This window comes from Neopsephotus bourkii, unplaced genomic scaffold, assembly GCF_033783945.1.
Source record: "Neopsephotus bourkii isolate Nb327-2 ecotype Australia unplaced genomic scaffold, CSIRO-AGI_Nbou_v1 NB_951, whole genome shotgun sequence".
Taxonomy (NCBI): domain Eukaryota; kingdom Metazoa; phylum Chordata; class Aves; order Psittaciformes; family Psittacidae; genus Neopsephotus; species Neopsephotus bourkii.
In genome coordinates, this window is record NW_026901445.1 from 844,547 (window position 1) to 867,329 (window position 22,783).

Genomic DNA, 22,783 nt, shown 5'->3' on the forward strand with positions numbered 1-22,783 from the left:
CCTGCTCCGCCCCCTCTGTGGCCTGCCTGGAAGCCATCTTGAGTCCTGGCGGACGACGGGCACAGCTGGTTGTCTTTCTGCCCCCCGCGGCGCTGCGGTTATGCCGGGGAGCTCCTCTGCCGGTGTTCTCCTTCGAGCCCGACTGCTGCTGCAGTGTTGAAGCGCTCTTGGGCTTGTCTGTCCTCCCTCCCAGCGAGGGACCTCCACTCTCTGCAGCGAGCCTGGGGAACCTCTGCCGTGGGTGGTGGTCGTTGTTTCAGTTCAGCCGTGTTTGGGGTCCTGTGGTGTACAGCGCGCCCTCAGAGGGCCGCCGTAGGCCGATACTGTCGGCTCCATCATCCTGCTTTCCTCTGCAAACAGGAGCGGCACCGGTACCCGTCACTGGATCTCCACCTGGAGGAGCGTGAACGTGGCAAAGGCTGATTATGTCCGCCGGTGCAAGGACCGAAATACTTTGAACATTTGCTTTGTGCCACGAGAGGGCGGAGGAACGCTTAAAACCCAAGGGACAGCTGTGCTTCCTTCACCAGTGGAAAAACCCTCCTTCCCAAACACAATCTGTATCAAAGTAATTATTTCTAGTTGTTCATAACACAAACACTTTAGCGTCACCTAAATAACACAAGCTGCCGAAATACCTTTGGGCTTATCACCTCAAATCCATAAAAAAAAAAAATAAAAAAAAATGCTGTGCTACTCATTTCTTGGCTTGTGTCAAAATTGATCACTATTTGAAACTTACTCTGTGAACAAGGGGACCAGAGCTCCTCCTGGTTCTAAACAGAAACCTGGAAAGGGAGAAAGGGGAATGAAAGAAGCAGCGGTAGAGCAAACAAGTTTAGTAATAACTGAGGTAGATGGCATTCTTCTCATTCCCAAAGCCTTAAAGGCTGATTCTGGATGTTGTAATGTGTTTTGTGGAAAAGTGATGCTGCTTTGCAAGGCACAGTTTGGAGGCTAACTTGGGATGGTTCTGCATGGATGTAAGGGAATGTTCTTAACCCCTAGTAAGGTTATTTTACTGGCATAGTGCAATTGAATGCAGGCTTTTCCAGCCGCCTGTCTCACTTGAAACTATTCTCAAGACATCATGGTAAATAAATAAAACCTTTTTTTTTTCTGAGGCATCTTTCATTCCATGAGACATAACGTGCTTTCCAAACTAGAGCAGAATAATCACCTAGATGACAACTGGAATGCGTTCAAGCTGGAATATGGTGGTGGCTTAAGTGGCTCCTAACATCAGTTGCAAGCAGGAAGCATGGATGAAGATGTAGCTGGAACTTCAGGAGCACTCAGGAAAATGAAACTGCAAAGCTTTTGGCTGGGATGTAAACGTTAACACCTCTGCTGCTTTCACAAACCACCGTAAAACCTGTTCTGCCCAGAAATTCTAAGTAGCACAATTTATATCTTCTTTCCAAAGAAAATAAGCCTCTACATAAAATACATAACAGAATACAAACGTTCCATTTCACTTTGGTATCCATACACATTATTTTGTAATGTACTTAAAGCCATTTTTAGAATTGTGATTACATAAACCACCTTACCCCAGATTATCACTTAAATCAGACAGTTGTGTTTCAGCCATTTCCTGCTCTGGCCAACACCTTGTCTGAAAGCTGTTCGTGGCAGGAAGGGATTTGATGGTGGGTAGTGCAGTTTTGACTCCCTGTGGGCTGCTCAGCATCATGAATGCCATTCAGTTTTGCAGGGAGAGACTGTGCCATTGTGTAACAGCCCTCACCCTTCTTCCCACCACCCCAGCCACTAGTCCCAAGATACTACTAAGCACCACAACAGGAGAGCGGTTCTGTTAGCCTCTAGGAGAGTATTTCCTTTGTGTGCAGAGTGTTTCTGTGTTCAACTAGTCATAATTTAGGGCTGGAATATTACTTTCCCTGTTTATCGGTAAAAGTCATCAGAAATAAATGACAGAATAGTAATTAAAGCTACGTCTTCGGTGACACTGAAATATCCAATATCCACAAAAACTGATGAAGTGAAAGATTTTGTAGAATGTGACTTTAAAAAAAAAAGTATTCCAGGTAAATGCTACCGGATCAGTCAACTGTGGCTAGAGCCTATTGGACACATACCATGGTCTGGTTTTAACATCCCACAGATAGACAGAAGGGGAGTGTGCAAAAGATTCATGTCCAGTCTTGCTCTTACCTGGTTTAGCACACGTGAGTAAGGTGATGCTGACAAACATCCTCATCCAGATCCAGCGATTACTGTGGAATGAGTAATTGCTGCTTGTCACTGCTCCTCTCCAGCTGCTCTAGAGACTGAGGCTTCTATATTTGATATTAATGTCTGAGGTAACAAGGGGAATAAGGCAATGTTTATGTAAATTGTTCATGGGGTAGATTCTTATGGGTTGAGAATAAGGCTATTTCTATCAGCAAAGGATGTTAAAAAGCCAGAGCTGGTAGCACCATCCGTAAGTGCAGCAGGATCCAGAAAATGATGTGTCTCCATGGTACAAATCTCCACTTGCTGCTTAGCTCAAGCAAAGAGGTTGTAATATATAACTTCTATCTAGAAGCAATTTCTTTTACCTCAGTAGTTGGTGACTTGTTGCTGCAGTGCAGAAAGTCACCAATTCATCACCTTTTGTTTCAGAAGATTAAAGTTCCTCATAACACACCTGGACACTTACACAGTGTAATGCAAGGAGCAGAGAAAGATGAACCTAGTGCACAGAGGGGGCTGGGGGAAATTACAGTGCAAGAGAGCAGATAAGAGTTAGAAAAATGCAGATTGTAAACAAAGACGGTTCTGTTCTCAGGTTGGCCAAGAGGCTGCTGCTAAGTCGCAGTAACCCTGGGTTGTCACCTTTGAGATTTACTTGTCACTCTGGTATGCAATACAAGAATGCATGTTGTTTCAGCATGCTCCTTGCCTGCACAGGTTGACTAACTAATTTACTGCAAACTGTAAAAGTAGTTCCTTGAACTAATTGCCCTGTCTGCTGAATGACTGAAGAGGAAGCTGGGGCTTTGAAATAAGATGGTTTTCTCCAGATATGAAAAGTGAGGCATTCAGGTTCAAGCTATTTTGCCCTTATCTTACTCTTTCACGTTGTGGGTACAAGGCTTTCCTATTCCTGAGCAAATGAAAAGTCTCCAAAACTGTGGCAGATAGCAGTGGCATCCCTGAACTTGCTCACTGTTCTTCGAATTTAAATTTAGTTTTTCCTTTTCCCTTTTTACTTTTTTTTTTTTTTCCCCTTAAGACTCAGTGATTGCTAAAATGCAGCAGTAGCAGCCACAGACTCCCTGGTTGATCTTCCTGGTAGTAACACCCTGTACTTGCTATGGCTTAAAGAAATACCATAGCAGCATCCTCTTCTCCATCCACAACCACAGTCCTTAGGTAGTCAGAAATTTCAGAGACCATCGAGACCAGTGAATTGGCACATTTAACAAAATCTCCTGTAACTTAAACATCCAGCTGGGACACATGCAGGAAAAAAGCACTGAAGCTGTCTGAGGTCTCAGCAGATAACCAGCATGCTATATACACAGTAACGCTAGATGGCTGCACAGTCTCCAAGAAACTGCTGTTGTCTTCCAAGTTCAGTTGTGTGGCTTGTGCACCGGAAATATATAACGTAGGGTGTATTGATCAGTGAAGTAGGAGCACGTTTGTGTGCCACTCCCTCTGTGTTAAATAAGCAATCAAGTTCTCTAAGCTATCAGTCAGAGCTGCAGGGTACTAGGAATGGCATTTGCTGATGGCTGGACTGAAACATCCCACCAAATAATAAAAATATGCTACAGCGATGCAGTCTTCCTCCTGATTTGCTGTGTCTCCACCAGCAGGAGCTGAACCACATATAGAGCATCCCCTGAGAAACCCATTTCCAACCTGGCCTTCGGAGTAACCTGAAATCCCCATAACTGCAAAGGGTGGGGTGTGCAGAGGGAGGCAGAAACCCCTGTGGCCTTCCAGCTTTAATCAGCTGTATTTGTTTGTTTACAAAGACATCTAAATAACACCACCCACCATTCTGTACATCAACATCCCAAGGTTATTTTGGGGTACACAGTTCCCTGTTTTCTAGCTCCTGTTGCAGCATGCAGCTCAGACAAAAGAGAACAGGATCAGAATTGTCAGGGAAAACAATTGATAGCATGATGTCACACTTCAACAGGTAAGCAGTTCTGTTGGGGGCCAGGATCCTGCCTTGAAAAGCTGATGCAAAAGTGACAAAAAAAAAAAAATCACCACATTAATCTGTCAGTTAGTGAGCTGTTTAGCCTGGTGCTTAAATACACAGTTTTTATTCCTCCATTTCTTAAAAGATTGCTTGTGTTTTTCCACTGTGATAAGGTCTGGATGTTACAGCACTTCTGCTTGTAACTGAGAATACAGCATCTGGTAAGAAATGACATTTTTATCCAGCGGATCCCTTGGTCCAAATCTTTCAAGCAAAGTTCTGTCAGCAATGTGTTTCCTGGCTTACATTTGGGTAACTAACAAAATCCTCTCCTAGTTTCTCTGCCCATAACTGTTTGGCTCTTTGCAGTGATTTGTGGCTGTGTATTCACACAGGCACCAGCTTCATGCATGATGAGGAATGGCACTCATCCTGATAATCCTCTGCTTCAAAAATACAGGCTGCCCTCTCTTGATATGAGTACATACTCGGATCAGAGCTTACAGCTTCCTATCAAGGTACCCCACATGGGCAAGATGGCTCCAAACACTGGATGGCATCCAATCCCATTGGACAAAGCTCCTGGTCCCTAAACCACCTCTTTGCTTGTGGCTGCAAGAAATTAAAATGTTACAGGTGAGGCAGAGAGTGCAAGCACAGAAATCCTGGTGTGGTGCAGCTTGCTACCTGCCCAGCACTCTTTCCAATTTCCCAGTGAAGTCTGGGGGCCACAGCATGACTGACTGCAGCCTGTGACCCAGTGGATGCCGAGAGGTCACAGAATGTGTTTAAGGGATCTGGAAAAGCTAATCACAAGGTGCAGCTTTGTGTGTGCTGCACAGCAACCCACAGAGGTGCAAGCTCAGAGTCCTCACCTACCAGCTCCCTGCTTCTCCTCATAGTCAGAGTTAACTCTAACCAGGAATGATTACATTTTTGAGTGTCACATGACATAATGACCTCTAAATCATGCTAAAGGAAAATTCTTGTGAAATTTTTGCTGGCAGGCAAAGGGGGAACACAAACAATCCTGAGCTCAATGTACTAAACATGCATGTTGAGGTCTTACTACAGGTTGGGAGCACAGAGCAGGGAAACACTTATGTACAGGCAAAACCCAGCACTGACAACATGTGAGTAGTGGTTCAAGCACTGTGATGTTCACAAAACTCTGTTCATAGGTAGTAAATTGGCTCCTTCTTTCATGGCTTTTCATCACTGTGATTCAGCCACATTGCGTGACAGCTGGTTTGTGTGAAATGATCAGTCTTTTATTGTAAGTCCTTCAGAACTGGGCTAGACACAAGCTTTATCACCAGGTAGATGTTCTTTATCCATTTAATTCTCGTTACAAATATAAGGAAATGCTGCATCATTAGCAAGACTGTAGTTTAACCCCAGCAGTAAGAAGGGCCAGATTCCCATTCATATTGCCTTCTTGAAGGCCTCTTGAACCACAGCTATGGTGGAAAAGGACGTGTCAGTACCATTAAGAACCTTCTCACAGGGTTTAGTCAACACCTTCTTTACTGGGCTTAGATCGCCTTCAGAGAATTCTACATTGTTCATGGTTTGCTTGCAATTGTACTTGCTAATGTGATTTATTTATGTTTTGTAATACAAGACCCAAAATTTACTCAGTTGGCTGCATGCAGACAGTAATGGGAAGTTACTATTTCACCTGAAATCCCATTCCTCCTGATTCCTACATACTGATTTTTTTGATGACTCAGAAGGAACTTCCACCTTGCAAGAGAATATTGATCTCCAGCAACAGGCAGCAATATACACAGACCCAGTGTCTCCAGCCTGTAAGTCCAGCATATGCCAGAGCTGTGGGATCAGGCAGCCACAAATGGTTCCCTGCAACCTGGGTGGGGTGGAGAGCCCAGCCCATAAGACATGCTATGCTTTTAGCATATCTGCTGAGGAGAGAAACTCCCTTCCTTCACACTCACCACAGCACAAAGGTATTTTGAATCCTACCAAAGGCATGCCAAAAATCAAATTTCTTTCCAGCAATAAAGAGAATAAGGAATGTGTGTAGCTGGTCTGTTGGGCTCAGAGGGGGAGAAGATTAATTACCAGCGAGGGAGGATGACTATAGATGGCAAGTCAGCATCTCTGAGTATTTTGGTTTTCCTCCCTTCATCGCTTTCTCCTTTTAAAATGAATTTTAAGAGACTGTTGACAGTAAAGACCTTTTGCATGCTCGGGCGTCTTGTCTTGCATTAGCAAGTCCCATCTTTTCTGCCAGCATTCAGAAAATGCTAGTCTTCCATGATGCTTCAGTGTCTTCCATGAAGACAAACCAATGGGTGCAGAGCTTCAGGAGTAGCTGTAGGTGAGGCTTTGAAGAGGGGCTGGAATGGCCAGCAAAACATCCAGGAGTAACTGGAGGGAATCCCAGCCTCAATGAACTCACTGAGTATTTTGCCATGTCAGTGCATATCCTTTCCACACCAAATTTCTGTCAAAATTCCCAATATTTCACCGAGATTCTCAGCACCTCTAGAGTTTGCTGTTCATGATTAAACCCCAAGTCACAGAAGGCTTTATGGTAAAGCCTACACATGGAAATGACAGAGGATAGGCTGCAGGATCTGTGCTGGAGATACTGCACTTTGATTTAAACATAAAACTGGAGGGTTTATGCAACTACAGTCATTAAATGTCATCTAGTATTGACTGAATAATAGATGTTAATATTTGCAGCCAGACCAAATTCTTCCTGGGATCAGTTCCTGCCCTGTGGTTTCAGCTGGATACACTGTTTTCCATTTTGTCTCAAAGTCTTGACTGGGAGTAAGGAGTTTCATTTCATGCTGTTATATTGAGACCAAGATCTACGTCATTTATAAAGTATTCCAGATTCACAGGGGATGGGAAACACTATGAAGGTGTGAAAATGCAACCTTTCCCTCTTTCTTTTAGGTAAGAGGCAAACCCACCAAGCTTCTCTCAGAAGATTTTATGCTGTGATCTTGATCCTGAAAAGGCAGAAATACTAACTAAGCCAGTGTTTTTCATCCAAAAGAAGGGGTTTAAGGTTTTTTGATACAAAGTGTGTCTACAGCTGTCTGTCTGATACAAATATGCTCTTTAACCTTAGTGCTGGGTACACAGGCAGAGCTCCCACTTGGACCCATAGGTGCATCTAAGTAATACAGACCTCACAGTAGCAAGTGGTGCTAGGTAGGAGATGGTACACTACAGATCAAGCAAGCTCACCCTCTGTGGGACAAGCCTGTAGCACCTTAGGGTGCTGTGCAGGTATTACTCCAGGGCTAGCAGTGATCTTTCTCTTTTCACTAGACATTTTTCCTAGAACCTAAGTAGGAATCACCAGGAATTGTGCACTACTGGGATGCTACCATGTTAAGTCATACGAGTGCATCTCATTGGTCATTACAGTACTCTGCTCACATGGAAGCAACCCAGGATCATATACATCCAGCTTACAGCAAAAAGCCAAAGAAATCTGAGCATTGTGGACTGACACCATTAGGTGCCAGACAGGAGGGCTCAGGACATATTGTACAGACTAATTGTCAAAGACACGTTCCTGGCATTCTGAGTCCATAAATAATCTTTGCAAAAAGGTATTAGGTGCCTTCCCCAAGGGCTGCCAGAAAAAAATAAATAAGCAGACCAGAAGGAGCTTAGGTACATTCCAATTTGGGGTGGAGAAAGAGGCTGCAAAGACATCTCCAGCAGGCTTGTTATGGTACCTTTATGACATGTTTGCCTTTTCTTACCCAGAGGGCAGGGGTGGGAGAAATATGATTCTTTGCTCTGACAATGGTGGAGATTGAATGCTGTATCTGTATGGACAGCACTCTCTTCTATTGGAGCCACTCCTGCAGAGGTGTCTTGAGCCAAACTGACAACAGCCAGAGGGGGTTCTGGCAGCTGCTCATATCCCAGGAAAGTGGTGGGTATATGAACTGATCACACCAAACTTGGGAGAAAGCAGAAGGAATGAGGAAAGTGTTTGGATATGCACAAACAAATCTTTTCTTGCCCCATTTTTATTTACAAGGTTGATTGAGGCCAAAGCGTCACCTCTTCAACCCAAAGCAGCAACATGCAGGGGGCATCAGAAGTCTGCTGATGGCCTCACTGTGATCTTGCAGGGGCCTCGAAGCACTCAAAATAAATTGATCTCAGTGATAAAAGAGAGTTATCTTCACTTTATCATCATATGCTTAGAAAATTCCCATGAAAACATAGCAAATTCCCTTGCTGCTTCCCCAGATGCCTGTGCCTGAGGCCCAAACTCAGTTACCCTTTTAATTCAGTGCATGAGATCCAAGATCAAAGTTGGTGGGACTTTGTTTCATCGCAGCTATTCCCAGCACCATCCTTGGAATTCAGACAGCTGCTGGTTTTCATTCCTCAGCCATAGGGTAGCCAGATCTGACACTGCAGTGTTAACCCCTGGGTTTGGCACAAATTACGAACTGGAGTCTGTCTCCTGAAAACTCCCCTGCTCTGTGGAAGGTGACTCACCTTCACTACAGTACACCATGGGGATAAATTGTTCACTGTTGTTTGCTGCATAGGTACCAACGCTCCAGTGCAAGGATAGTGACCCTATGCAATCTGAAATCTTCTGAGATGCAAGGTGATCTATAACTGTCCATTATATTATCCCCAGGGGAGGAGGAAGAGAATTGAAAACATCGAACATTTACTGGAAAAAAACAAGACTAGCCCTGTATTTAATCAAAACATATTGGTTTGTTCCATTTGTGACTATTTCCATCCAATGGACAAATATTTTAGCAATGAAAATGACAGTTCCCTTCCATGGGCAAACAAAATAAGAAGTCATGTCAGTTCCCGTACAATGCCACAGCAAAGGTGACATATTTTTAATGCTGTGTTGAAATTTTCTTCTATTCCAGTAATACTGAAAGCATCAATTTAGGTTTAATGTTCTATTGTTTTCAGTGCTGGAGGGTTTTGTTAGGGTGGTGGTGGTAAAACCAAAGATTTGTGGGGAAAGAAGTTGAAGTGACACTTTATTTCCCCTGAAACCCATGAGACATGAACACTGAACATGCCCACAAGACTAACTCAGGCAGAGATTCCCAGCAGATGAAGACCAACCTGAGAGCCCAGGGAGCCACTTCCAGCTATGCTGGTACCTTGCATTTTTTTTAGTTGGAAATTCTAGTTTTCATCTGGTAGAAAAAGGTAAACAAGAAAAAGTTCCCATTCCTGTATAGCACTTTACTCTTACACCCAAATGACTGTCACAAAATTGAGACAATGAATGCTGGTAGCTTGGGTTTGCTTTACAGAGACCCTGATCTAGCCAAAGGCTCTCTGTATGTCTGCTTTAATTATCATGTGTCCCTAAAGATGGTAACAGTATATGCAGATTTCCTGACTCTCTTCCCTTCCCTGTGCCTTAGCTACCTGAACTTTGTACTCCCACAGAAGAGTGGAATTAACTGTAGAGAGACTTTCTGCTGCAAAATGCATTTAGATCTACTGGTAAAACAACAGCAGAAACACATTGCCACTTCCATATGCTGGGAAACACACATATGCAGTCATCAGCAATCACAGCTGCATTTTCCTGTCTAGAACAGACCATTTTGTCTTCAACCATTTTCTTTCCAATATCAGCTGACTTCAGTGCCCAAGTGAAAAGGGAGATGAAATTCGTGGACAGTGCTACTTGCTTTTCAGTGATTTTTCACCAAAGAACATCATGCTGCTTTCTGCACCATCTTGTTGCAAATCCTGTTTCCTGGTATTACTATCTCTGCACCTCACCCATCCAACTCAACAGGTATGTTTTCACGCCCTCTAGCAATAGATACTTTGCAGAGGAGTCCGTGGCTGCCAAGTGTGATTTAATACTAATTAATGCAGGCTGCTCACCATTTTTCTCCTCCAGCTTAAAATGACATCACACATCCTTTTCACTGGGACATTGTCATAATATCCCACCGAGATCCAGCATGGCCCTTTACTGCAACACAAATGGAATTCAGCTGCCTCTCAGATGTAACACTTGGGGACCCACCTGACATTGACTTAAACCCTTGTTAATGCATTTTGCAGTAGAAAGCATGGCTAATGTGTGTGATGGTAGGAAAGCAGCATCTGGTTTGGGGAAAAGCAGGACAGTTTTGAAGAGTTAGAGGTTGCCTAAGATGTGCCCACTCAATATGCAGAGAAACACCTGGGAAACAGCACTGGAAAGATCTGGAGGCCTTTCTGGATCTGAAGGCCTGGGGATGGAGTGAGAACACGGATGTAACTCTCCCTTGCCTGAGGCCAGCACCCCAATATCAAGGGTGGGAAAACTAATTTTCTTCTGTGAGGGCAAAGCAGGGTGAACACAGCATACTTGGCAGGCCAGGTCTTCCCCAGAACAACGGATGAAATCACAACTTTTATCACAGATATTTAAACCTGCTGGTACCAAACCTCACATTACTCATCGAGAGCTCCATCTTATCCTCCCTTTGGGTACTGCTGACGTTGTGAAATCTTTTCCTCACCACAGTCTTTCCACATAGTATTTTCTGTGCCAGCAGTGAAGTGTGGTCTGCTCTGGGAGGTCAGGAAATCTGTAGAGTACCATCATTCTAGTGCTTTAAGTTAAGTGATGGCTTGCAAGAAACTAAAAGTTAAAACTGACCAATGATCCAAAAAGTTTAGGAACTATGCCAAAGAATCCTCTAAAAAAAATACCAGTCAGGTGCTAACTAGAGCCTGTCTAGTTTAGTCTGTTTCATATCCCACTGTCTTCCTTCATCCATGGCCTTAAAGTTCACCTCTCTTTCTCCTAGAGCTTTCTCAAAGTGTTTGTGAGCTACCCAATGCAAGTTGTGCTAAATGTCTATAAAGGTCCAGGTGTCCAGATATGGAGCTTGCGTTATGTTAATACCTCAAAGCTCCCAGATCATGAGCTTTCATGTGGGGATAGCAAGTGTGTTAGAAGACTCACTTGTACATTTGCATCATGGTGAATTTTTTCTGATTGCCTTTTTTTCCTGAATTCTAACAGTTGTGAGCCATTGCAGGCATGAATTTTGTGAGCCATTGCAGCCAGCTCATAGCCAGGAAGGTTAAATATAAATTAGTCGAATCTATTTGCCACCAACAGAGACTAGCACATGAAGAGAGAGGCCAAGGAGGTTCAGAGTTAAGGAATATTTCTATTTCAAGTCGACAAGCATGTAATGCTACCTGCAAGGCTTGCTGATAAGAATGTGCAGACACTTGGGTTAGTGCTGGAGCCAGAAATGTTACACCAGATCTAACAGGGAGTGGTGGTACACTGCTGCTGCTCCTTCAGCATCCAGCAGCACCACAGCCACACAGTGCAACTGTATGATCCTTTGGACCTGTACTGTCTTCACAGGAACATCTGCAGTAAGTTACAGGTTTCTACTGGCTTTCATCACTGCTTGGGCTAAATCACCTACAAACACAAGGACAGTGACAACAAAGGCTTGCTATTTCTAAGGTTGCTGGTGGCCAGGATGAATGGCTGCTGGCAGCATGCTGTCCCATGTTTGCTGTTAGGGATGGCTGAGGGAACACTAGTCAGGGTATCTGCTTCACCCATAAAAGCAACAGGCATAGCCCTCAGTTCTCTGATGTTTCAGCTGAAGGACCCAAACTTGCCTCCAGTAAGGGGAAACTGACAGTGGAATGGCCTCCCTACACCTCCTCCTTTCTCGTGCTCATTCCTTCCCCTTCCCTCACAGAATCTTCCCCTGGCCTTATCACATTCTCTCCATTCCTCTCATCACCCTCAGAGCTTGCCTCTGAAACACTGAGCCTGCGCTGCTGCACCCCACTGCTTCCAGATCCCCTTGCTCAGACCTGTGTCATGGGGTTCCTGGCCACTGGAAAGACAAGGGTAGGGAACCCCTGGCTTTCCACTCATCTTCTCCCACAGCTCTGAAAAATATATCTACACTCCCTATCCACCTCAGCTATGCAGAATACCACTTAAAACCCCCTTCTCGATGCTATCTATTTACCATAACTCAGTTTCCATAAACTCTCCTCCATTTATTCCTCACTGAAGTGCTCTTATCTTATCTTGCAAACCTGACTTGACATCAGGCAGTTTGGTGTTTATATGAATAAAGGGTTTGGCTTTTGAAATAGTTCAGCAGCCACAAACAGGGCCAGATCTTCATAACAGCTTACCCTGCATTTTTGGGCACTAAAATGAGCAGCCAGCTCTTCCCAGAGGGCTCTCTGTAATGGTGTGCTTTGAAAACATGACTTTAAGTATCCCTGAAACAGTTAGATGTGGAGCGTTTGCAGAAAAATTGGACTAGCTCAATGCCTCCTTGGCAGCCAAGCTTACCTTAAATCTGCTTTGCAGGCCTTTGCAGCCCTTCCCTTGTTCCCTGCTACCTTCTCAGCCTGCACTAACATGTGTTATCAGGACAAAGGTAAGTCTGCCCCCCCGCCTACTGCTGTTTTTGACAGACTAGAACTTGGCTGATTCAGTTTGCAAACTTGGGGCAATATTTTATTGTGTCTTTGCCTGTTCTTCACATGAAAACTAACTTAGGGACAAGCAAATTGTGCTGTCAGACTGCAAATCACTGAGATTCAAAGCTGGGTCATCTGGAGGTCAGTATTTACTCTTTTGGTTTTTGTTAAGACCACTGCCAGGAACTGTGGAAGGCACCAAAGAATTGTGTTCTCCTTACACACATCCACTAAAAATACATACACCTGTTATTTTTACCTGGCATGGAAACCTGTGTATCAGTTCAACCGTATTGGCTTTTGATGAAGGATCATTGCACAGTGACTGTTTTGGTGTGCAGCAGTTCAGTGACATCTGTCCTCCATCCTGTGGGTTGTGGAGCACCACAGAACCATGAAGTGATGTATCACATCCCTCCTGTTATTTCAGGATACGGAAATATCTCTCAAGCACTGCATATAAAGTACGGATTCATCGTGAGCCAACATGGAAATTTCAGTCTGAATGGCAGCCTTAAATTAGTAAGCGCAGGGAAGTCTGCAGTAAAACAGTAGACTGTCTCCATTCATCCCACACTAAACAAGCATACAAAAAGAAGCAGAGTTTTATAGATAAGAGCACAAGTAGCACTGCTAAGATGAAAATCACAAAGGTCCTGGTCACAGAAAAGTATGTGGTAGTATTTAATTTTCTTCAGTGAGCTTCATCAGACTGAACAGAGGGGCTATGAAGAGAGATATTTCCACTGGCATTTCCCATCTGGACCTAGGAGATAATCTGCTTTGGGCTTAATTTTGGAGAGGAAAAAATATCTATTTATGGTGAATTTGCTTTTGTTACTCTGGATGGCAATGGTCACTTATTGCTCATAGAAACACAAAGCTTAATATAGATTCACAGTTCTAATGCCCAGGCAGCTTTACAAAGGAGAATGGTTTTACCTCTTTTCAAGGAGGGAGATAAAAAGCACAGAGCAGTGAAGTGACATGCTGAAGGGGCAGAGCATCTCAATGCTAGTGTCAAATCTGAGCTCTTATGCCCTTTCCACTGCATTCAGAAGGTACCAGTTGTGGGGCCAAGCAACAGCACACACCTGCTGCTGCTCATGGTTGTGTACACAGTCCACAGTCACGTTACCAACTTCAGTTCACAAACAGTGGAGCCAGCAATATCCTCCGGGATGTCCAGAGGAAATACACACCCAAGAACTGGATATCAGAGTTGTACACAAACTAAAGAGCATTGATTTGGCTTCAGCAAGAGATTTTTTAAATAGCAGGTTTGCAGAAACAGATGCTATTTGTAAAGTATGTCCTGGGGTTATCTGCCAGGTCCTTGGCTACTGAACACTATCTGCTCATCAAGGACAGTTGTTTTCAACCCTTTTGAGCCCAGGAAGCCCCTGTATACATTTCCAGTGGAGGTTAGGTCTTGTGCAGCATATTTAAACCTTCTCACAGTCATCCTTCTTTCCTCAGTTACTCCTCCTGAATACCAGAGCAGCCAGATCCACAGGAACTGGCAACCACTGCTCCAGGCTAATCTGGTGTCTTCTTTAATGAGAGCCCATGTGGCAACTCTCAGTGCTCCTGTGTTTTTCAAGGACAAGGGAGCTCTATCATTTCACTGGATGGGACAAATCACCTCATTCCTGAGCCCAGGCTCACGTACTGTATGTCAACAGTTTTTGGTTCAGTTTTTTTTGTAGGTGTTACAACAATGTATACCCCCTCCAAGCAGGAAACAGTCAAACAATGAAAGCGTAATTACGAATACAATTAAGGTGAAATACAGCCCTATTGAAGTTGGTGGGAGTTTTATTATTAACTAAAGTTTCACCTCTGTGTTTCAGGTGGATAGTTACCCTGTTCAAGCAAAGAAGCCATTATTTAATCAAAATTACATTTATAATGTAATGCCACTATCATATTCAAACCTTCAGGACATGTTTACTTTAATCAGTTCTAATTAAATTGCTACACAAGAAAAATATTTACTTCTACTGATGAGTACACATATATTCAGGGGAAAGCAATGCAAATTGCCCAGGATCTCATTAATCGCTATTTGTACTGCTTTATGCTCTGGTGATATATTTAGCAAGTCACATGTAACTCTTTTCTTGCACTCCACTGAAACAGATTGCTCTAAACTGAGAGTGAGCATTTCCAAACCAAAAGCTGCACATGATCCAGCATTTACACCAAGGTAAATGAGCCACAGATTGCCAAACCCTCAGCCCTGTTAATTGCAAGGATTAAGCACCACTTTCACAACCACCAGGATTCTCCAGGGATAAAAAGCCAAACAGGCTAAGGGATGCTCTGGAAACTCTTGCTCCCTAGCTCTGGCCCAGGATATGGTGTTGGTGTGTGCCTGGCAGATCTTGCCCAGGCTGGCTACCTCCTGGCAGCAGAGTGAGTAAGGGTGGAGGGTACTGGTTGTTCTGCACTGAGCAGAGTCATGATGGGGACAGAGGAACAGGCCAAACACAGACCTTGTTGGAGCTTCAACGGTACTGCAGACACCTCAGATGGTGGAAAGCGGGGCCCAGGTCAAAAGCACAGCTCTTCTGAGTTCCTTCTCATCACCTTTTCACCTGATTTCAGGGTGGGAAACTCCCCAACACTTGCCTCACGCCCTCTATATTTTCTGTCACGGTTCCCTGGATTCCTGTCTAGTTTTACCAGTCTCTTCTTGACAAAGCAGAGCATGAAACTATGCAGCACTTCCAGTATGCTCAGCTAGAGCTTTGCAGAGGTGAAATGCCCCTCCTGCCATGCACCCAGCCCTGCTACGCTATGCTGCTGTGCTATGACCCTCGCACCACTCTGCCCCATGGCTGTATTTTCAGGCCAGCACATGCACACACAGATGTGAGGTTAGACACAGTGCCACTCACTCCTGTTGGATGGGCTTTGTGAAAGGATGTGCAGGACAGGGACAAAGCTTGGCCCAGCTGTGAGCTGGATAGAAGGCAGAGGCCATGCTCACTGTCTCGCACAGGCTTACTGATGCCAGGGAAGCCAGGAGGCAGGCAGCAGGCACAGCTCCTCAAGGCAGTCACATCTACTCTTGCAGCTGCAACACCCTAAAACTCCACCCATCTGTTCTGCTGCTACATGTGAGGTGGTGAGAGGATGGCAAGGCTGGCATCAAGGTGGCTCCCATGACAGCAGGGCTCTGGTGAAGGGTGCTGACCAGTGCTTGGCAGAAAGCAGGGGGATGCCGGTAGGTGAACTGGGATGAGAGAGCACCTGTGCTCCTCACAGTAACCCCACAGCATCTATCAGGGCTGTTGCACAGAAACTGAGCTGAGGGTTGCTGAACTGGAGGACAAGCTGCCCTCCATCACAAAGATAAAGAATCGTAGAAATAAAGGCAGCACAGCAAAAGTGGGATCTGCTTCTCACCCCTGGAGGAGGGCAATGGCCCCTGGCAAAGCCCAGGAGCAGAGCGCCCCTGGCTGAGATTTGCCCTTTGCTGGGACTACTAAAGCAGTACCCTGGTATTCTCAGGACACCGAAGTCCCAGCAGAAAACCAAGACACCTCTATCTCAGACCCAGTCAACTTGCTTGCTTCATTCCTTCCATTCTTCCTTCATGAAGGGTTGCCACTGCTCCCCAAGTACCTCTGTTGCCTTTCCTGCCCCTTGCCAGCTGCCTGGCATCACCCCACTCCTCGTCCACTTGTGCCTGGCTGCCCAAGGTGCCCACCACTCAAAAACCTCACCCAAAAACACTGGTGGAGAGGGGTGGAGGTGTGCTGTGGGGAGGAGGACCTGATGGGGATCCCTGAGTGCCTGCATGCCACCAGCCAGCCTGCAGCATCACAGAGGGTTTGGGTTGTGCCATTACCCAGAAAGCAGCCAGTGCAGCACAGCACAGCTCAACCTGCCTTTGGAAGGTGTTGACAAAGTATGCCAGCTTGTCGCTTGGCTGGGAAAGGTGTGGACTCTCAGGGCAGGTAATCCACAGGAAAGGAGGGGGACTGTGCTGGCTCTGGAGAGTTAGAGAGCAGCAACCTGAGTTTAAGCATGTTTAACCCCAAGAGCTTTTGAAATCAAAGGTCCCTTCAGCCCCACACAGTGAGCACAAAGGTGGCAAGGCCACTGGCAAGCTACTGGCCCCAGCTCCCTGGGGCACCGTGCTGGGCAGCTGCTTCCCACCTGGCTCACCAGGGCTCCTTTCACAGCAGGGAGGAGCAAGGACCATGTTCGTGCTCCAGGATCCAAAACAAACCTGGCATTTGAACCTTCTCTGCTCTGGAAAGGCTACGGGACACACCAGCAAGCAGACTGGGCAGTAAGTGTTGAGCTGGGTGGCAGGTTTCTCCCCTACTCTGTGAATTGTTTTGGGAAGAGGCTTCCATGCAAAAGGCTAAGAAGATGCAGAGGGGCTTTGCTTGTACAGACAGGCTTTGCTCATTTTGAGTATTTCGTGCATTTATCAGATTCCCTGAGGAAAGAGCAAAAGCTACAACATATCTAGACTAAGGCAAGTGCCTGGAGCAAAGCATGAGGTTCACAGGAATTAACACATTACTGCTAGCAGACTCGAGAGCTGCTTGCTAGCCCAACAGGCTATTTTTACACTTGTAAGGGCATTGCAGTAAAACATCTTCCTCTTTTGTGACCCCAAACCTCCACCTGCACAAGCAGGACATGTGCAGGCCACTGCCAAGTTACAGGAGAACCATTTCACAGGAAACTGGAGTCTTCTGGAAACTTCCGTTTGAACACCATCACCCCCCTGTCTTTTTTTTGCCCTTGACCCATCTCTTGTGCGAGAGGCTGCTGGCCGAGGCAGTGTGTGTTCCGCAAGCCAAGCCACACTAGCCAGCACAGGGTACCCCCAGGGTGGCACTGTACACCCTCATGCAGGAGGTGCTGCCAGTCCTTGCTTAAATGACATCAGTACAGCACTGCAGGTGTACAAGCCAACCCAGGAGGTAGTGGAGCAACCTATCCAGATCTAGCCTTTAACTAAGGGGTCAGGGAAAATGAGGTCTAATATATACATATGATGAAAGGTTGACAGCTATTTCACTGTGTACTTCAGTGTGAAAACCACAGTGACAATGATACTGGAATGTGTTTTTTGTCAGCATAAATACTTCACAACAGTTGGAGGGGCCTTTTATATGCATGAGAAATCCTGTGACTTGGGGGCTGCAAAATTTACAGAAGACAGGTCCTGAAAGTACTGAGAAAAATCCTGTTCTGCCAGACAAGCTGCAGCAGAAGGAGATGAAGTTATTTGCACAGAGAACTTGCCTCAAGACAAACAACAGAGGAGCACCTGTCCCAGCTAGGAGAGCTCACCCATGCGCACGCTCAGGGCTCTGTCCTCATACCACATAATTTGGCTCCTGGGGAGTGTTTTGAATAGGGCATACATTCAACATGCAACCTCCTTTGCAACTGCATGGTATCTCAAGGGACACCAGGAGCCACTTTTAAGGAAGATTCAACCCCTGTAATGCACAGTACTGACTGGGGCATGGACAAACAGCACAAGGGCCAGCGTATTTTTAGGAGTCACCATTAAATGTATGTCTGGCTTTCCAGGTCCCTAACTTGGGAACTGCACTATAAACAGACCTTGCCACACACCCCCACCCACCCACTTTGGTGCAAAGGCCGAGCAGCACCCTGTGAGCTCATGCCTGGTTTCTCTGTGGTAGGGAAGTGCCTTTCCCTCTGAAGTCGCTTCCCCCTGGCCCTGAGTCTGACAAAGGCAACAAGAAAGACAGGATGCAGCTGAGGAATCCAGAGACACAACAGCTTTCCACACTCAGAGACTTCTTTGAGTGGAGAGTTTTCTTACGGCTGAGGAAATTGATGCATCCATCAGAAATTAAGTAGATGCTGACTAAGAGGTTTTTCCTCTTCCCGTTACAACCTCTGCAGCTCAAGAGGGAATTTCCTGCCCAGTTGCAATTCTGAGAACTCATCTCACACTCTCAGCACATGAGTAAATGGGAAGGAGCACCAGCATGAGAACTGGCAGCTGCTGGGAAAGGTCAGATATAACATGTGCCAAAAATGACAGTATTATCAGGGGGTATGTGGTAGCATGGCCCCAGTCCTCAGACCAGGTTGTCCCTGTGACTGAAGCAGGTCCATTTCCCTGCCCAGGTGGTTCCTCCCCATCCTTATGCTTTGCATCTGTCACAGCAGTCTACAGCTCAGCCCTGGTGCCCCATGATCCCCTCACTAACAGGCTGGGCTTTAAGGAAAAGGAGCCAACCAGTCTCAAAACTCCCAATTAAATAGACCTGGCAATACTCTTGCTGCCAGACAAGAGAAAAAAGCTATTGGCTGGAAGCATCCTTCCTTTCTCTCCACATGTAGACTACAGACACAACTGGGCCTCATGTATTTCTGTGCAGAAGGGATATGACCTTTCCCATGTCAAGGGTGTTCACAAGGTTTAGACAAAAGCATATTAATAATCAGGTTCCCTTTTCTGCACTTCTTCAAGTTTGGACACCAAAACCAAGCACCACTTAGTTTTCTTGCTTGTAGGCTGTTTTTGACAAGGACTGGAATCTGTGGTGTCCACCCTGTGGAAGGCTTCCCTTGCTGTTAATAATACAACTACAAAATGGTAAAACTCCCTCCAGGTAGATGCATTTATACTTGGATAAAAGTGCTCAGCATGCTTTTTCCTGATCCAGTGCTAAGCTATTCAGGTGTAAAACATTTTGATCCTAATATGGCCAATAAACCTGAATTGAAAAAATACATAGAACAGTTATGCAACTAAAACTTCTCAAGTGTAGACAAAAATAACCATGGACAACACCTAATGACAACTTTGTGGGGCCCTCTAGACTCTGAACACTGTCATATATTGTGTCAACACAGGACGCTTCCAGTAGTAATTGTGTGTTTCACACATACCCTCTCATGAGAGTAGCTAGAGCATTGAAATCTTGTGCTTATTGCCAGCCAATTTCACTCCATGTTTGCCCTAGCCCAGGGCTGGAGCACTTGGCTTGTGTGCATTTCAGGGGATGTTTTATTCTTGTTCAAAAAGCTTACTGTAACTGGGTTCTTTTATCTATTATATTTTGGTAACACAGTCATTTCTATTGGCCTCAAGAATTTGTTGAACACAAGGGGGGTAAACTGAGCATAGAAATAGCAGCTTCAGAGTCACCTTTAGGAACCTTGTTTTCTGACATTGAACATTTTTCTCACTACAAATCTAATGCATCCCAAAGCACTTGCAGTTGCAGCTATACACAGACATCAGCATGGCAGCTTTTTTCCTTTCCCAAACTAGTTGTTTTTTTAAATAAGCCTCTGGGTAGTAAGAGAGCATTCATCTATGTACAAAGCAATGGAGCTTAATGGCAGGAAAAAAGGAGGGTGCAGTGGTATATGGGCAGCAGAGCTGGAGGTGGGAGAGTAATAACTTTGTCCCCAGAATTCCTCTAGCTAACAGTGCTATTGAATTCATGCTAAGGCACCTTTAAATTATGCTTCTGCTCACACAATTTAAGTCTGCCCACTGCAGCTGGCAGCTGAGCTGGTGAGCTCAGACTGGTGCCATGGGTAGAGCATGGCAGCACATTGCACACCACACAGCAATAACCACAGCAGTGTATACCTCCCCACCCTGGCACTGTCTCAGTGCAAGAAATATGGACCTCCTTCCCTGAGGGAATTTATGGCTTTCCTTCTCACCAGCCCTGCTCACAACCCTCTGCCTTTCCCCCAAAAATGGGAGCAGGCACCAGGTGCATGATGAGTGGAACGCTACAAGAAAACTGGGTGCAACCCACAGACTCTGTATCCCACTGCGGTGGGAGGCAAGATGGGAAACAGTATGATAAATCTCCCAGCCAGGGGATGAATTATGCCTTCTGTTGGATGATATGAGTTCTGGAGCAATAAAATAATAACTAAATACAAGAGCAATGTGGTGGAGAAAAGGGGCTGATTAAACTCCCTGTCTTTGAATTGTGGCTGGTGTCAATCAGCAAACTCCAGTGACTGCTACAGCAATAAGTCAATTCACCTCAGCAGGTATCTGGCCCAACATGGTTGTTGCAGAGACACAGGAGGACCAGCACCTTTGAGAGCTGATAAGGCAGCTGGACCAGGTCTCTCCTGACAGCTCCCTTCCTGCCTGGCTTTTTCGTGGCATTTGTAACAGGGCTGTAGCACCCACTCTGTGGTCTCTTCAGGGCCACTGATCCTGTGGATAGCTGAAGTCCACAGAATTAGGCTGATTTAACCGGTGGAGCAGCACCTGCCAGTGCTTGAGTCAGGTGGGAGGGTGACGCAGGGACTGGTGCTTTCTTAGCAAGCAGAGACCCCATATCTGTTATGGGGTTACTGGCTGTAGGGAGCTTGTGTTGCTTAAACCTAGCCTAGGAGTAATTTCCCACGATTTTCCCAGGGCAGCACTCTGGTGAGCACAGCCATGCTCAGGGCATGCCAGACTCTTCACACCTGGCCTGCATATTCGGAGTTCAGTGCAGTGGGGTGACACCACAAACCTGCCCGTGGAAGCTTGCTTTCAGGACAGTCCTGCCACTTCCCCCTCACCCCTCTTACCCGTAGTTTGCAGCCCCAGCTACAACCACGGTAGAGTTTTGCATTATGAAGATGTTATTTAAACAGAAAAAGAAAAAAATCAAAAGAAAAAAATAGAAAAAGCAACCACCAAACCCACTCTACTCCCTCTCCTCTCCACCCAAAACATTCCAGCCTTTCCTTTCTTGCCACTTGAGAGGGGGGTTGTTTATTGACATTATGCAAGTGCTGAAATATTTTACGTTTTCTTCTCTCCCGTGCCTTTTTTCCTTTCTCCCCCTCTGTCCTCTGGGGGTTGCAAAGGTAGTTCAAACCCCTCCAGTCATCTCGGCTTATCAGCCAAAGGAGATGCATTCCTCTGGGCTGCTCCCTTTATAAGTCACTGCTGGCGGGGCGCCCACTCGCCGCTCCGCAGTCTCCGCGCCGGCAGCGCTGCCTGCTGCCCGCTGCCCCGCCATGCCCTAGCCCGGGCCCCCGGCCCTTTTCGCCCACCGGGGGACGCGCAGCAGCCCGGGGGAGGGCCGGCGGCGATGGCATCCCCGTTCCCCGCCCGCCTCTGAGGGCGGCTGCTGCCGTGATGTTCAGCTGGCACCGGAGCTTCACCCTGGGAGCGCCGTGGAGGAGAGGTGAGTCCGCGCCCCCCGGGGCTGCCCCGGCCCGCCCGGGGCCAGCCGGCGCTGCCGGCACACCTCCCTAAACCCGCTCCTCCGCCACCCCCTTCCTTCCCCTCAGCGGCCGCGCAGACGGTACTTAGGGCAAACCCAGCCCGGCCCGCCCCGCTGCCGGGCCCCGCCGGACGGGCTGCCCGCGCCCCGCCAACCCGCTGCCGCCCGCTCCCGGCCCCATGCTGCGCTCGCTGCTCTCCGGCTGCCTCTGCCCACACGCAGGTAAGGCTGCAACCAGTCCGTCCCTGCGCCTGAAGCCGAATTGTTTTCCTCTTTAAATGGGTTTATTTTGCATTTATAAGATTTGGGAGAGAACAGCGGGAGAGGCGGGAGCCCTGCGATCCCGAGTGGGATGTGAGTGAGTGAAGGAGGGCGAACTGCCCAGGATGGGAGCAGGGAGAGTGAAAACGGGGCTCGGCATCCCAGCAGCTGCGCGCACGCTGGCCCGCACGCATCGCTCGGGCTCTGCGCTAACGTGAGGCGGGTCGGATCTGTCCTCGATCTGACACTGCGCTGGCAACGCGCATCGGATCGCTTTCTGGGCACGTATATCCGCATCCAACAGGGATTATCCCCAGTTTGAGGTGTATTATTTGCATCCTCCTTTTCTGTGCACATGAGGTGACCCAAGTAGAGAAGGCAGCAGATCGCTTGCAACTTTCCAAGTCTGTTGAAACAAACTATGTGGTCTCAGTCTGCCTTTCTCAGGCACAATAGGTCTGGTTTTATTACTTAGCCAAGGCTGCAGACTGAGATTGCAAGTCCCAGGTAGCAGAAACCCTTTAGCCTCCCTATTTACCCTTCAGCTTAGCTTGTGCCAGATGTAAATGAGATCTGCAGTTTCTGTCTCCATTAACATCACTGCACTGGGTGGTTGGTTTACTTGGCACAGAGGTGTCCACTCAGGGTT

At 46.5% G+C, this 22,783-nt stretch overlaps 2 protein-coding genes across 6 annotated transcripts in view; one reads left to right on the forward strand and one right to left on the reverse strand.

Annotated features, from left to right (window-relative positions):
- TLL2 (tolloid like 2) overlaps window positions 1–22,783 on the reverse strand; it is a 508,271-nt gene that overhangs the window by 315,308 nt on the left and 170,180 nt on the right. The window lies entirely within an intron of this gene.
- Window positions 21,462–22,783, forward strand: part of LOC133215031 (uncharacterized) — a 31,030-nt gene continuing 29,708 nt past the window's right edge. For 3 of the 5 annotated variants that reach the window (XM_061358652.1, XM_061358657.1, XM_061358654.1), the window contains exon 1: window positions 21,462–21,834. In XM_061358652.1, the coding sequence (XP_061214636.1) occupies window positions 21,786–21,834 (49 nt within the window). In that variant the 5' untranslated portion in view covers window positions 21,462–21,785. Of the gene's footprint in view, window positions 21,835–21,879; window positions 22,096–22,783 lie in introns of those variants that run through there. The other 2 variants (XM_061358655.1, XM_061358656.1) reach the window with 1 other exon arrangement.